Source organism: Vombatus ursinus, unplaced genomic scaffold, assembly GCF_900497805.2.
Source record: "Vombatus ursinus unplaced genomic scaffold, bare-nosed wombat genome assembly UNPS02000580.1, whole genome shotgun sequence".
Lineage (NCBI taxonomy): Eukaryota > Metazoa > Chordata > Mammalia > Diprotodontia > Vombatidae > Vombatus > Vombatus ursinus.
This window is the reverse complement of record NW_020940358.1, coordinates 17,190,654-17,205,993: the sequence shown is the minus strand read 5'-3', so window position 1 is coordinate 17,205,993 and position 15,340 is coordinate 17,190,654. Positions and strand designations below refer to the sequence as shown.

At 38.3% G+C, this 15,340-nt stretch overlaps 1 protein-coding gene across 1 annotated transcript in view; it reads right to left on the bottom strand.

Annotated features, from left to right (window-relative positions):
* LOC114032499 overlaps positions 1 to 15,340 on the bottom strand; it is a 119,283-nt gene that overhangs the window by 50,226 nt on the left and 53,717 nt on the right. Inside the window, exons 4-6 of the mRNA XM_027847816.1 lie at positions 6,908 to 7,081; positions 3,648 to 3,784; positions 741 to 911 (exon numbers count right to left, since the gene is read on the bottom strand). Of these exons, the coding sequence (XP_027703617.1) occupies positions 741 to 911; positions 3,648 to 3,784; positions 6,908 to 7,081 (482 nt within the window). The remainder of the gene's footprint in view (positions 1 to 740; positions 912 to 3,647; positions 3,785 to 6,907; positions 7,082 to 15,340) is intronic.

Genomic DNA, 15,340 nt, shown 5'->3' with positions numbered 1-15,340 from the left:
CTTGGGGGGAGGCAAGAAAGTTTTCTGATACTTTCCCCTTACCAAGACAATGGCAGAAACAGTCAGAAATCCTTGAGTTTGGGTCAATTTCATTAGCTACACAATTTTGCTTCTAAGGTAGAGATCAACTTGATGTATCTTGTCCCTCAGTTGCCCCCAATCAGTTTAAGGCATTTTTATTTTATCGACTTTTTAGAGCTGTATGCTAAATGAAAGCTGATCTAGTCCGATCACATCATTTTACAGATGGGAAAACTGAGGGCCAGACAAGTTAAGTGACTTGCCCAAGATCACTCAAGAAGCTAGTGGCATATTCAGGATTTGAACCCAGGTTTTCGGCTTCCAAATCTGGTACTCTTTCATCATACAGCCTCCTTTATACTTCAATGTTTCAAGGATCCTTGAGTTCATTATGGTGGGTTTTCCTTCTACCAATGCAGACCACAGCCCTTCTATCTCTTTAATAGGTGGGCTTCATGAGTAACTTTGTCCAAAAACTATTTCTCACCAGAAGATGAGGATTCTCCTTGAACTTAGATAGACAGGGCCTCAGATAAGAAACACACAGCCCCATGGTCACCTTTCAATGATGCAGTGGCATTGGAGTAAAACAAGTTCAGGATAGAGTTTTAAACCTGTTAAAAATGACTATAAATAAAATAACTGTGGATATATAGAAAGGACTCTTCAGTTATTTTAATATTGATATGCCTTAAAATAAAATAGATGTCTCTACTCACAAATAATTGTTTTTTTTAGTCTGGACTGAAAATTCATCATGTTCATTTTCTTTATGGACTCTCACATCCGACAATTGTACTTGGTTTGCCTCCAGATTAGTTTTCTCATTCTCTTCGTTGAAGCCAAGAGGATACAGGGTCAGATGTCTTTTATGGAGCTGTACCAAGCACCTGAGATGAGAAAAGAAATAGCTGAGGAGAAAAGTGTATTTTTTTTTCTTTCCACATATTACTTCTTCCACCTCTGATGATTCTCACTCTCCCAGGATGCTTCCAGGAGCTGCTCAATGGATATTGCCAAAGAGACCAGGTCAAAGTTATCAGAAGAGCCAGTTTTCTCACTGTGGGACTGGTGAAACACATTGCAAAAATAAAGCACTTGTTCAGGGGTAACTGAGGACTTTTGTCAGTATCTCTTGGATAATAACCAAATTCTCTGCTTGACCGATGGACACTTAATCTCAGAGCATCACTCAAAAGTGGTGGTTGCTTGTTGAGTGGCCAAATCTATATCTGAATACCCTTCTAATAAAGACTTTCACCACTTAACAATGTCTGTAAGTAATTCCACATACAAACATAGGTGCATCTGTGCATCTGTCAGAAGATGAAGGGCATGACTTCACTCTACAGGTGTTAATTATATATAGAACACTTTACAAATCCAAGAGAACCCTGAGGCACAGGATGTGGCTAACAACTGACTGGCATCCACCCACTTAGCACCAACCCTCCTTTAAAGTCTTTCCTACTCTCTCCCATGCCATACAACGTCCCCTACATTACTTGAATTGTCAGTACCTCCCCCAACAGAGAACATAAAACCTGGAAGAAATTAAAACAGACCCTCCTTTGGAAATGGTCCCCAACTCTGACTTTAGTCAATTATATTAATTTAAGACTAAGAATTTATTCCCTCTACCCACCATGAGTCTTTTGTTCCAGCTAGGGAAATAGGTGCAGAGCAGCTATACAAAGACTATGATATTCTAATTTGAAAGAAAATTTTGCAGGCATACACTTCACAGAAAGTTATATCAAAGCATTTCCTCTATGGATTTTAATGGCAGCTAGAATGCAACCTTTGTTCCGTGGGCATAAAAGATATCATCCAGAAAACGTATGATTCAAAAGGAAAATGTATTGGTCCTGGAGCTAGAGAGAGGGATGACAGATGGAAAGCCCAAGTGTTTTGCTGCTATCCAAAGAATATTAAGAGGATTTAGAGAAGACTTCCATGGCATTGAGTAGCTACATGATGGAGGATTTCAGGGAGGACAGAGACAGGAATTACACATGTTAAGAAGGCATGGACGGGTTGCAATCTGCACCATAGAAGGGAATACTTACATGGATAGGATCACAGATACATTGATGTACTGGAATACAATACAATCTAACCCAATGAATTGACAGGTGGCAGGATAATGCTAATTGTTCATTTTCATAGTTGATCAAAATATACTTAAAATATTTAGAGTGTACTTAGAATGTTAACACGTAAGCTTCTTGCATGCAGAGATTATTTCATTCATTAGTATTTGTATCCCCAGAACAATGCCTGGCAGAGAATTGGTACTTAAATATTTGTCAACTGATTGATTGAGTGAGTTAAGATTTCAACTTATTCTCATACTGCACTGTGTTCCTAACTAGCTGCTGTTGTGGCCAGTTTTTTTATAAGGGTAGTTCAAGAGTACATTGGACCATTGGCTTATTATAGACAACAATATAGTATTTACATTGGGAAGGGAGGAAGTTCAAAACTTTTTTTCAAAGCCATCACCTTCACCTAAGAAATGAGCAGTTTGGGGCAACATGAGCAACTGCAAAGTGAATTATCGTGGCTTCGTGGTGTAAAAGCAAAAATAAAGAAGGGAAGCAAGAAGCCCTGAGTCGAAATCCAGTTCTCACCCTTCCACCTGGTGAGTCACTTAATTCAATTCATTGAGGGCTTGCCACGTGATGATGGGAACTACACTATACTCTGGGTATGCAGAAATCAAAAGAAAGAAACAGTAAAGCTTTGGGGAGATTACATTCTACTGGATAACAAAATATTAAATTCAAATTAAAACAAATCCAGGGTTTCATCACATACCCTGCAAATTGACAATGATGACCAAAAAAAGGTAAAAAAAAAAAAAGATGAAACTGCTCTAAGCCTAAATTCTCTCACATGTTATAGTTTGTCCTTTGTTTTCAAAGATGACCATGACATCAAGAAGATGATGCCATGACTTGCAAGTGAATTGGGTTTAAGTGAGGGAGGGCTGTGCAAAGTTTCTCATATGTAAAATGGAAAGGAAAGAAATAAGCATTTATTAATATTTATTAGCCAAGCATTGTGCTAAGCACTTTACAATTATTATTTCATTTGATCCTCACAACAACCCCATGAAATAGGTTCTATTATTATCCCCATTATACAGTTGAAGAAATTGAGATAGACAGAGGTTAAGTGACTTGCCTAGCATCACACAGCTAATTAAGTATCTTAAGCTGGATTTTAACTCAAGCCTTCCAGACTCCAGGCGCAGCACTCTATCCACTGTGTAACCTAGCTGAGGTTAGATAATAAAACTTACACTACCTATGATGGTTATGGGGGAAATAGTTTATAAACCTTAAAGTTCAGTGGGAATATGATTGATACTATCATTATTTTTAAATGGGACATTACAATTACATTAGTATGTCAGACTATTTTTTTCTATGGCTGAAACTAGCCCTTAATATGGGTTCAAGAGTGGCTCAAACATTGGAACATTTCCCTATTCACTCAACTTGCTTTAGGCCATTCCTGTAACTAGAAAGAAAAAAATATATACAATTATAGACAGGAGCTAAGTGGTAATAAAATTAATATTCAAAGTTTAATAAGAGAAAACCTCAGTGCTTTCATACTTGACCCATTTAGCAGCTTCCAGACTATTCTGCTCCAATTCCAGCAAGCCGTCATGTACAGCTCCATCCTGCTGGTCAATCTGTCCCGAAGGGGATTCCACAGATTTACACAGGATCTTATCCAGAAGGTGCATCAGCTACACATGAGCAAGAGAGGAAGGAACAAATTTTGCCAGGCTGTTTCAGGATGCAAAATTACACATTTAATAGAAAAACAATGCATTTTTATTTGCCCCCAAAGCAGGCTTCAATGAAAAGGACATGTCTGGAAGTCTAAACAGCATTGGACTTGTTGAAAGAGCCAGGAACCAACTTGCTGAGTATATGAAGGCAAGATTGTCTCTCTGTCTTGTGGTTTTAGGTGCAGACTTACAGGTGGATTATTGTCATTCAGTCATGGTTAATTTCTTACAAAAGGCCACTTGCTGTCTCTGTTTAATATCATGCAGGAATTGATATTCAGGTTAGATGAGCAATTAACTTACTGTCTCAAACTTCTATGATCTGTAAATTTGAGCTAGTATCTCCTATCAGATAAGAAATCCTATAACAGCCTTCAGTTACCTATGCAGGATTAGGATTTACAAGGACCTGGGCACTAATTAAGCGTTCAATGAGCACTGGTTAAAGAGTCAAAAGGTGGTTTGGGGAGAATGTGATATAGCTCTAAGAGTGGTGAATTTGTAAACTTGTGTTCAAATTTTAGCTTTGCCATTTACTACTTTTATGACCCTAAACAAGTCATTTAACCTCTAGAGGCCTCAGTTCCCAAATTTATAAAATAATAAGGCTCCTTCTGACTCTAAATCTAATGATGCTAAAAGTCAGGTGTATTTTATGAACATGGGGTGGGACAGATTCCTTATTAATTTGAATTATTCTTTTTTTAGATGTTTGGGCAACTGATATCTTTTGTATTTTTTTAAATTGTTTCTTTCCTTTCATTAGATTGTGAAGTTCTTGAGGTTAAGGACTCTAATTTGCACCTTTTTCTCATCCCCAGCACTTAGTACAGTGCCTAACATATAGTAGGTGCATAATAAAGGTTTATTGACTGACTGACTTCAAGAAGAGAGAGGTGGGACACCTAGTTAGTTAGTCAGCTAACTATTGGCTAAGTAAGAATGTGGATAGCAAACCAAAAGCCCACTAGTAAACAGGAAGCTTCCTGATTAGCTGAGACTGAGTTTAGGATTGTGTAATAGGAAAATGAGCTTCATCCAGAGCATTCAGGTGGGTAAAGTCTGGAATGGGGCTGTACTGCTGAGAAAGATGATATGCTCAGGTAGAATGGAAAAGAAGTCTCAGAACAGAGCAGAGGCTCTATTCGCAGTTTATATCATAATATGGAGCCTGTAAAATGTTAGCCAGAAAATAGATGGGTAAGTTTAAGTGCTATCCAGTCCATAATGAATAGTTGTTTATTCTGTCAATTACCTGCAATTTTGTTCATGATATTTCTCCATATTATTCTTTTTTCCTCTCTGAATAAACCATAGGACAGACACCCTTTGGTCTTGAAATATGAAGTGACAGGAATAAGGATTTCAATTCAATAAACACTTATTAAGTACCTCTGATATGCAGGATGCTATTAGGTTAAAAAAAATTTAAGTAATCCCTGCCCTCAAGGACCTTATGGTCTGGGGGTGGACATACTAACACAAAGAAATATAGTATAAGATAGAATGTGATAGTGATGGGAAAATCCAAGCAAACTGTTCTGAGAAATCTGAGGAGGGAGTGGGAAATACTTTCATCTGAGGTGTTCAAGGAAAGCTTTGCGAGTTAAGCCTCGAAACAAAGGAGGTACTTCATCAGATTTGATGAGTGATAGGAGGGAAAGTCTCTTCCAAGCTTGGCTAAAAGCATGAGAGAAAGCACAGAAAAGGAAGAGGGCAGAATAAGAATGAGGGCTAGACAGTGGTCCAGTTTGACTGATAGATCCTAAATGTGAAGAGGAATCATATGAGATAAGTCTGTAAAGACAGTCTAGAGACAGATCGTATAGGACCTGAAGAGCCAGGGTCAGGAGTTTAAACTGTATTCTATAGGAAATGAGCCACTGAGGAGAGGCGTGTCATAGCCAGCACAGTCAATGTGGCAAAGAGATTATTCAGGCAACAGTGTGAAGGATGGCTTCCCGAGGCAATAGATTCAAGACAGGAAGAGCAGTTAAGGAGATTCTTAGAATAACCTGGAAGTGGAGGGAAAGCACTCCTGTGGAGGATATTGTAGAAGTAAAAATGACATTTGGCAACTGCTTGGGAAAGATAAATGGATTAGAAGCAAGCACCAAGATACAGAAGCAGCAGAAGGGAGACAATAACATAGGCATGGCTATAAGCATAACCGGGGTAAGATGATCAGGGCTTAGACTTAGAGTGTTGGATTAGAAAGCATAAAATTAAATTGGTATTAGAAGCATTTGTAGTCCTTCATCAGGTAGAAACAACATAGCTTAGCATCTAGTGAGGAAAAAAAAATAGTCAGCTAAAATAAGAGGTTACCAAATAATGAGATATTCTCTCCCACTCTTCTTTTCTCACCCACATATACTCAGCTGAGAGTATGCTTCCTACTGTTTTTTTTAATGGATGTGGTTTATGGAATTTTCCCCAAGCACAAAATTTCTAGTTATAGCTCTGGGTATGACAACTCTTTGACCCCCAAAAAGCCAAAGCTGCCCAAGAACCATGAAGGTCACAAGGCTCAAAACTTCAAGTTGCGATTTTGTGGTTGTCATTCAGTCATGTTGGACAAGTTAGGATTTGGAGATAATCTGGATGAATTCTTAATCAAATTCCTTGGAGGGGGGGGGGCTGATGTGATAAAGGAAGACCACAGCCTAGAGTTTTTGCCTTCATTGTGCTGAGACAAAATGAAAGAGCAAGTTCTAACAAGTATTTTGTTTTAATTATGTGACTTTGATTGGTGTTCTAGTTGAGTTCGGGCCAAAGGTGCTACTGGGCTCTGAACATTCTCAAAACCTATTTTCTCTATCTTTAATTGAAGTATGAAAAAAATACCTTTTTCTCCATTTACCATAATGAGACTAGGCAGAAACACACCGTTTCATCTCAGGACTAAACCAATTGTTCTTCTTTGTTAACTTCCATACCCAAAGGTAACAGAACTTGAGATCAATAGACTCTGGAGTTCTAGAGTCCTGGACTTTAAAAAATTTTCCAAGATAAGAATTCCCAAGTACATGAAATAATTCATGTGATGTACTTAGCCAGAACATATTCAAAACTTACTTTCCTTTTGTCTTCTAGGGAAGTTGCCTCTAGTTCATAATCCCGGCGCCCATGAAATGCAATGTTAAACCGGGTCCCCTCTCCACTTTCCCAGTACTTGATTTGGGAAAATGGGAACTGTTTTCTGATGATACCATTCTCAATGTTAAAAATGGTTTTGGTGTTTAAATCAATCTGAAAAATAAAGCATTAGTACTGTTAGTTCCAAATCTATGCTCTTCACTCCTGTGTATATCGCTGTTATTAAAACAGTGCCCTAGCTAGATCCTGATTAAGGAGTTCCTTCTGTTAGAGTGAAAGATTAAAATCAAGGAATATAACCATTTTCATCATGGGCCTACTTGGCTGGGTTGATTTTAGTCATGATGCCCAATGGATGGAGTCAGTGCTTCCCTTATCCGTGTTTGATAAATGTGCTACCATTTTTCATTTTGAAGTGTTATTTCCTTTTTTGCAATTTGCCATGTGCCTTTTTGTCCCCTATTGAAAATATCCCATCAATAAAATCTACAGGGGATGGTAATTCTGTGTAACCTTAGGAGAATCACAAAAGCTCTCTGGGTCTTAGTTGCCTCATCTTCAAAATGGGTAGCACATAATACCGGAACTCAACTAAACAACTTTGTTATAAAAATTTTGTTTTTCTCTTTTTCAATAATAGAGGAGTGGGAAGAAAAGAAAATCTATTTTTGTTCATTGAAAAAATAAAATTTAAAATAAAATAGGAAGCAGAAGAATATAGTAGAAAAACCATTGGCTTTAGAGTCAGACAACCTGAGTTCAAATCCTCCCTCTACTCATTTAACCTCCCTCAGCCTCAGTTTCCTCATCTGTAAAACAAGGAGGTTGGACTAGATGGTCTGTGGTCACTTCTACCTCTAGGTCTACGGTCCTATGATATCTTACTTGCCTAAAACAGAAGACTAGGTTGAGCATGGAGAAAATTATACTGAAAGTCAGGAGATATGAGTTCAAATCCCTTTCTGTCATAAATAAAATTGTTACCTTAGGCAAGTGACTAGCACTCTCTGGGCCTCAGTTTCTTCATCTGTAAAATTAAGGGGATAAACAATATATCCTAAGAAGGAATCTAGTGATAGTTTCAGATATTCAGAACCAGAAGGGACTTTATGGATCACCCAGTTCAATCCCCTCATTTTAAAGAGGAAACAGCCCAAAAAGTATAGTGACTTCTCTAAGATCACAAAGGAAGTTCAATGGCAGAGTCAAGATTCAAACCCAGATGTTTTGACTCCAAATCCTCTGCCTTTTCCATTATATCACATTGACCTTTCCAGTTCTAATATTCTATAAACCTTTCAAAGTCCCTTTCAGTTTTAAGACATTATTTTATGTATACTTAGAAGATGTGAAGATGACCCCCTTTACAGAAAAGTGAATGACCAAAGACTGGGCAAGAAAGACACTGTTAATATCTTCATTCCCTCCCACACTATGGGAAACTGAAGGATGTGCTATTTATGGGTCTTCCTTTGACTTTAAATTCAGCAATACTTCAACAGAATCCAAGAAGCATATGTACTTTTACTTAGTGAATGTCGAGTAAAACTGACATTGGGGAAGAATTTGAAAATAGCCTGTATTTACATAGAAAATGGAGGAGTTTGTTATCCCATGACAACCCTATGATATAACTAGGGCATATATCATTATTCTCATTTTATGAATAAGGCAACTGATTCTCATAGAGTTGAACTGACTTCACCTCCTTGGGGACTTCAAGCGAAGGCTCGATGATCACTTCTCAGATATGTTGTAGACAATATTATTGTTCAGATGTGGGTTGGGATAGATGATACTTGAGATTCCTTCCAGCTCAGAAACTCTGAGATTCTTTGATTTGTCCACAATCACGTAGCTAAGTTTTTTATTGATGTCTTTAGGGCCTTTTTTTTTAAATAACACCATTATTTTCCCCATAGTCTTTCCCTTTCTTCCCTCTCCCAAAGAGCCATCCCACATAAGAGTCATCCCACATAACAAATAGTATTTTTTTAAGACAAATAAGAAAAGGAAAAATAATCACGATAACTGATCAATACATTGAAAAATTCTACACATATGTGCTATGTACAATACTTGTGGACCTCCCACCTCTGCACTGCTGGAAGGGGGAGGGATGGGGATGTGAGGGGAGGTATCTTCTCATATCTCTTTTTTCTAGCCCTGCTTGTTCTTCATAATTTTGCAACATTCAGTTGTGATTACTTTATGTTTTTTTCATTTACGTTATACCAGTCACTGTGTATATTTTCTTGACTCTGCTTACTTCACTCTGCATCAGTTCCTATAGATCTTTCCTTGCTTTTCTGTATTCATTGCATTCCTCATTTCTTTCATAGCACAGAAATATTTCACTACATTCATGTGCCCCAATTTGTTTAGGAATTCTTTAATCAATGAACATCTACTTTGTTTAGGACTTATTTCTAACCCAAGTCTTCCAACTCCAAATGTGGTGTTCTTTCCATTACCCCATACTGACTCATTTTAGTCTTGTTTTTGTTAGTAAGGCACTCAAGATAGTTCTATATCACACCACTGCTGAGAGAATTTTTATGCTGAGCTTTAATTAAAAGCACTGTTCTGAAGTCAAATTAATTTTCCTAGGCAATTTCTTTTTCTTTAAGTATACATTTGTGGTATGTTGTTAAATTTCTAGCCTTCTAAAAGCATGTTCTTTTTCATCATCTAATTATTAAGGGATCAATTTGAAGGGAAACTGAGACAACACAGTTCCCTCGTTAAAATAATTAGTTTACTATAAGGCCTACAGAAGACAGGAAAAAAGAGAGATGTGTAGATGAATTTCTTTCATTATGTATTTAAGCATTCAAGCTGCAGGGTATGCAGTCTAGTTTAAATTTTAGGGGAGGAAAGTAAACATTAAAAGGGCCAAAATTTTTATTAATTTATTGCTTATTTATTTAATGCTGCTGATGTGTATTGAGCTACTCATGAAGCAAAATGAATTAAAAATAGGTCCTGATTTAAAAGAACTGACAACCTCAAAATCAATTACCTACATATATCTATATATCTATATGCAAATGGGATGCTTATCTTACTATACTGTAAAAGATCCATTATTCTATCTGCATGAGCATTACTTTGGTCAACAGATAGAAACCCTCTGTGCCTTTCTAGTCATTCTGTAAATAAGCTTCTCTGCCCAATTTAGCTAACCCAGCCTTTGGAAAGTCAAAAGTCTTTCACTGGGCTGGTGCTCAGAGTCCTTCTAGCTAGAGGCAGATTGGTGTAATGGATAGAACACTGAACTTGGAGCCAGGAAGATCAAGATTCAAATCCTCCCTTAGAAATTGGCTGTGTAACCTTGGGCAAACCATAGAACCTCTCTGGGCCTCAGTTTCCTCATCTTACAGATGAGGAGGTTGTACTTGATGACCTCTAAGGTTTCTTTTAGCTCTGCAATTATGATCCCATAATCCTATGCTCTTATGACCTTCCAGATCTAATTAGAAGCCATGCCTTAATTTCTCGTTTTATTCTCCTCATGAGACTGAATCTTGATCAAAGAACCAATGTTTTTGCTGAGCAGTGCTCATGTTATGTGCTTGATCTTGTCTTAGGAATCGTGTGGAATATAGAAGAAATGTCAATGAGGCAGCATGGCCAGACTAGGCCCCTTCCCCTGGGTTTAAAAGGTAGAAGGCAGGAGGCAGGGGACAAGGAGAGAAGGGATAGGCTAGTGGGGAACATCTAGACAAGCAGTTAATACGATTAAGAAATCCATAAGGTTAACCACTTAGCACCAAAGGAATCTTATCAATCTGTGTGTGCATTTTTATACAAATTTGTTAGGTTTGCCTGGGCTCTCCTTACCCCAGATTGGGTGTGTTCAAAAAAGGCTCCTGCCTCTTTTGTCTTCTTTTGACTATATAACAGTAGAAAAGTCAGCATACAAGAGCTGTAATCCTGGTAGATCTCTTGTGTTCTGGGGAATGCTACAGATCAGGGCAAAGAGGTTCCAGGTGGCTCTAGTACAGATTGGCACACGCCCTTGCTTTATCCTATTTTAACATCAATGGCATTTACCTACATAAGGTCCCTTTTGAGCATGAGCTGTGTTTCTCTTCCTCAGATCCAAACAGACGGGAACTGCCAGACTGTGCTGTCATTGCCTTCAAGGACCTTAAAGGGTCAGCTGTATAACATGAGGAGGCATAGAAACAGGACTTTTGTGGCTTGGGCTGGCTAGATCATAGGATCACAGCTTAAGAGACTGGAAGGGACCCTATAGATCATCTAGTTCAGAGGCATCAAACTCAAGGCCTGCAGGACAAATACGGCTCCAAAACTCCCAAGAGTGGCCAAAATTAGATCAAAATGTAATTGTGAAATGTTTAACAAAACATTTATTAATAAACATTTAATATCACATGGATGGTATTAATTTGTGGTTTTCAAAGCTAATATGTGGCCCACGGGGATCCATTTCTATTTGACTTTAACACCACAAATACTCTTCATATGAGGAAATCAAGGCCCAGAGGGGCTAAGTGACTCGCCCATAGTTGCACAGATAGTAAGTGGTAGGGCCAAGATTCAAACTCAGGTCCTGAAACTATAAGTTCAAGGCCCTTTCCATTGTACTGCAGCTGCCTCCAAATAAAAAATGGAATTAAATCAAAAACTAATACTTAAATTAAATGATGGTGGGGAAGGTGGGAAAAGAATGGATAGCATTCATAAGGTATTGGATTGAGTATTAGACTTAGGAAGTGGGGAAAAGAGGTTGTGAAACATAAAGCCATAGTACCTGATATCACTTAACTGCTTCCAGAGTTAGAGGATGTATATAAATAGGTAATGTGTTTATGATGCAAGGAGAATGACTACAAAACTTTCTTAGATATGCTTCTGCTGGGAAATATTGAATAAAAATTTACTCTTCTTCATTCTGTCCTCATGACAAGATAGAGAGATATACACTAGAAATAATAGCTGGATTCAGAGCTAATTAAATAGATTGAATTGAATCAAAAGAGTTGTCATCAATGGAAGAAGGTCTCTGGTGTACTGCCTCAGAAATCTGTCATTGGTTCTCTGCTTCTGGTCAAAGTTCTTGGGTGTTATTTTGTTTTTTCCACTAACTTTCATATAGACATTAGAAAAACGCTTATCAAATCTGTGGATGACATGAAGTTGGGAAGGAGAGTTAGTATAATGGATGATAGAGTTAGGGTCCAAAAAAGATCTCAGAATGTCAGAACATGTGCCTTCCTTTCTAAGATGACTTGTATCTACTCTATGTATGCCTTGTATGTGCCTAGCTATTTACTTATATCCCCCGTGAGAAGATGAGTTTCTTGGGGGCAGGGACTGTTTTTTACTTTCTCTGTATGCCTCATACTTGATGTAGTGCCAGGCATAGAGTAGGCACTTAATAAACATTTATTAACTTGACAAGGAACTAAATCTGAAGTCTTCTTCAGTTTTAAATCCATGACCTAATAAGATGAAATCTAATAGTGATTAACATAAAGTTTTACACTAAGACCCAAAATATCAATTACACAAGTTCTTCTGAACAAAGATATGGGAATTTTAGGGAACTGCAACTCCAATTTAAATCAGTGTTGTAACATGACAGTATCAAAAAGTGATATTAGGCTTAATTTAAGAGAGGCTGATGTTCTGAATGAGGAAGGTAGGGAGTGAGCTCTAAAATACTAGGCCTGACTAGACCATAGCTGGGGTATTCTGCTCCTTTCTAGGTATTTTAGAAAGAACATTAGATAATAAGAAGATGAAAGACCATGCCAAAGAAGGATTGGTTGAAGAAATAAAGAATGCCTAGACTATAGAAGAAAACTTGTGTTTGTCCTCATCAGGGAGTTGATGACATGACTTGAAATTGACTTTGATTTCAGTGAGGGAGGACAGTGCAAGGTCACCAACCTCACTTTCTTCTCCAGCAACATCTGGGTCCAGTGGTCACATATTCATCAGGAGGATAGGACGTGGTTCAGGATGCAATGGGAGACCCTGGCCCTTTTAAACTAAGGTCTCTTCAGGTTCTCACTTTGAGTGAGGCAATGCCCATTCAGTGAATAGGCCTCTTTAAGAAGTGAGTCAAGGGATGACCCCTTTAATCAAACTGGGAAGGGAAGACCCTCAGTATTACTGGCCAAAAGAGAAACCGTTACTATTTACATTCATTCTGAGCCAGGAGGGCCCAAAAAATAACTATCAAGCGGTGCTTGGGCAGGGACCTATTGTTGTCCAATCGATGAGCTCCAGAGTGAATTAGCTTTAAGGCTTGGTCTTTGAGAAAGAAATCCAGCCAGTAAACCCCAAGTTAACTAGACAGCTTTTGGCCATCCAAATTTACCCTCCTTTGGGCAGAACACCCTGAAGTAAGGGGAGAAGAGAGGAGAAGGAGAGGAGAAGAGAATGAGTTGAGTTACCCAATTGGAACTGGCCAGCTGGGTCCCCATTCAGGCAGCTCAGACTACTCACAGGTTGTGTTTGTCCTTCGTTCTCAAAGAGGACCATGACATCAGGGAGTTAATGACATGGCTTGCTCAGGAGAAAACTTAAGGAGAACATGATAGCTGTCTTCAAGAATTTAAAGAGTTGTCGTATGGAGGAGAGATTAAAACTTGCTCTGCTTGATCCTAGAGGAGAGAGCTAGAAGTAACAGGAGGAAGTTGCAGGAGGCAGCGATAGATTTAGAATAAGGAAAAGCTTCCTTATGATTGGAGCTGCCAAAGATGGAAAGGACAGCCTAAAGAAGCAGGCTCCCCTTCACCAACAATCTAGTGGACTACTTGTTGACAATATTATGGGGTGGATTCTTGGTAAGGAAAAAGTAGATCCAGGATGGCACCTGAGGTCCCCACTAGCTCTGAAATTCTTTAATGCTTCTTTTACTACTAATTTCTTTGCCAAAGAAGACAAGCAGCTGGTAGACATCAAAATCAGAGTCCATCATATGGACTGTATCACTTCATTGCTCTCAACTAATTTCTAATCATGCAGAGCACAGTCTAGGTGGAGTTCTAGAGAGAATCTCCACCTTGACAAGGTAACAAGAAGAGAATCATCAGACCTGAAAGCAATTTGTAAACTGTGAATTTTTATAGCCACAGTGATTAAATGTGACTGCTTACAAAGTACCCAGTGGATAGCACTGGGATTTGGGTTTATTGGGGTAGAATACATAGGGGATCATTTTGTATGAATTGAGAGGCAAGTGGAAAAAATGGAAAGAACACAGGTTTTCATACAGGAAGTCTACTTTTTTTAACCCTAACTCTGTTACCTTACGTTTTACTTGGCACAAGACCCATAACCTCACTGGCCCTTAGCTTTCTCATCTGTAAAATAAAGCGATAGACTATATGACTTCTAAGTCCCCTTGTGTTCCAAATCTGATTAATCATGCCATGATCTAGTACCCAAGTTGACCTCAGTCCTGATTAATCATTCAATTTCTTTCCTGAGCACCGTGTTGGTTGTGTGCCAAAATAATGCTAGGCACTGCAGGGGACGTAGATGGATAAGGCATATCCCCAAACTTAGAGAAGTTTCTGGTCTACTTGAGGAGGCAAAGTGTACAGAGGGGAAAGAACAATAATAATTTTTAAATGTTAATTGTATAATCTGTCCAAACCTATATAGCTAGCAAGGGATAGTGGAGAGAATTGCTATACTTGAAGTCAGGAGACCTGGTCTGAGATTTCAGTTCTGATAGTTATAGCTGTGTGACCATGAGCAAGTCACTGAACCTCTCTGAGTCCTACTTTCCTCATCTGCAAAATGGATACAAATGGACATGGCTCACATATGTTTATAAAGAAAATGTTTTGCACATCTTAAAGTGTCTAAGTATGGTTGTCAGTTGTTCTTAACAATAATAATCCCCACCTTCTCATTCCCTAACCACTCTAACCCACACTGATCATGCCCTTCTCTAACCTCCACCATGTTTATGGTCTATATCACATAACTTGCTTACTGATACTAACTTATATTGTTTAATTGTTTCAAGCATGCGTCTTGCCTCAACTAAGTAAGCTCCTTATACTTATTTGTTCTATATTCTTCATTGCACCTACCAGAGTATTAGACTTATGATATGAGTATTTAAAAAGTCTTTTCTGACCGATCATGAGTCTAATTTCCGTATGAAATAGTTGGTTTTGTACTACTCCATGTACTCTACCAACTTTGGAAGCTCTCTCACAAATGCTTGTCTTTGACCACTAAAGGTTGTGGAGTATGAATGATTCAGCACAACCCATTGCAACGATTGCAAAAAATAACTCAAAAGTCATCTCTAATTGGGGAGCTCATCTTCATTGATAGAATACAGTCTGTCAATTAAACCCAGCCAGGTAATATCAGTAGCTGCTGCCCCCGAACCACTGAGACTTTATGCCATTC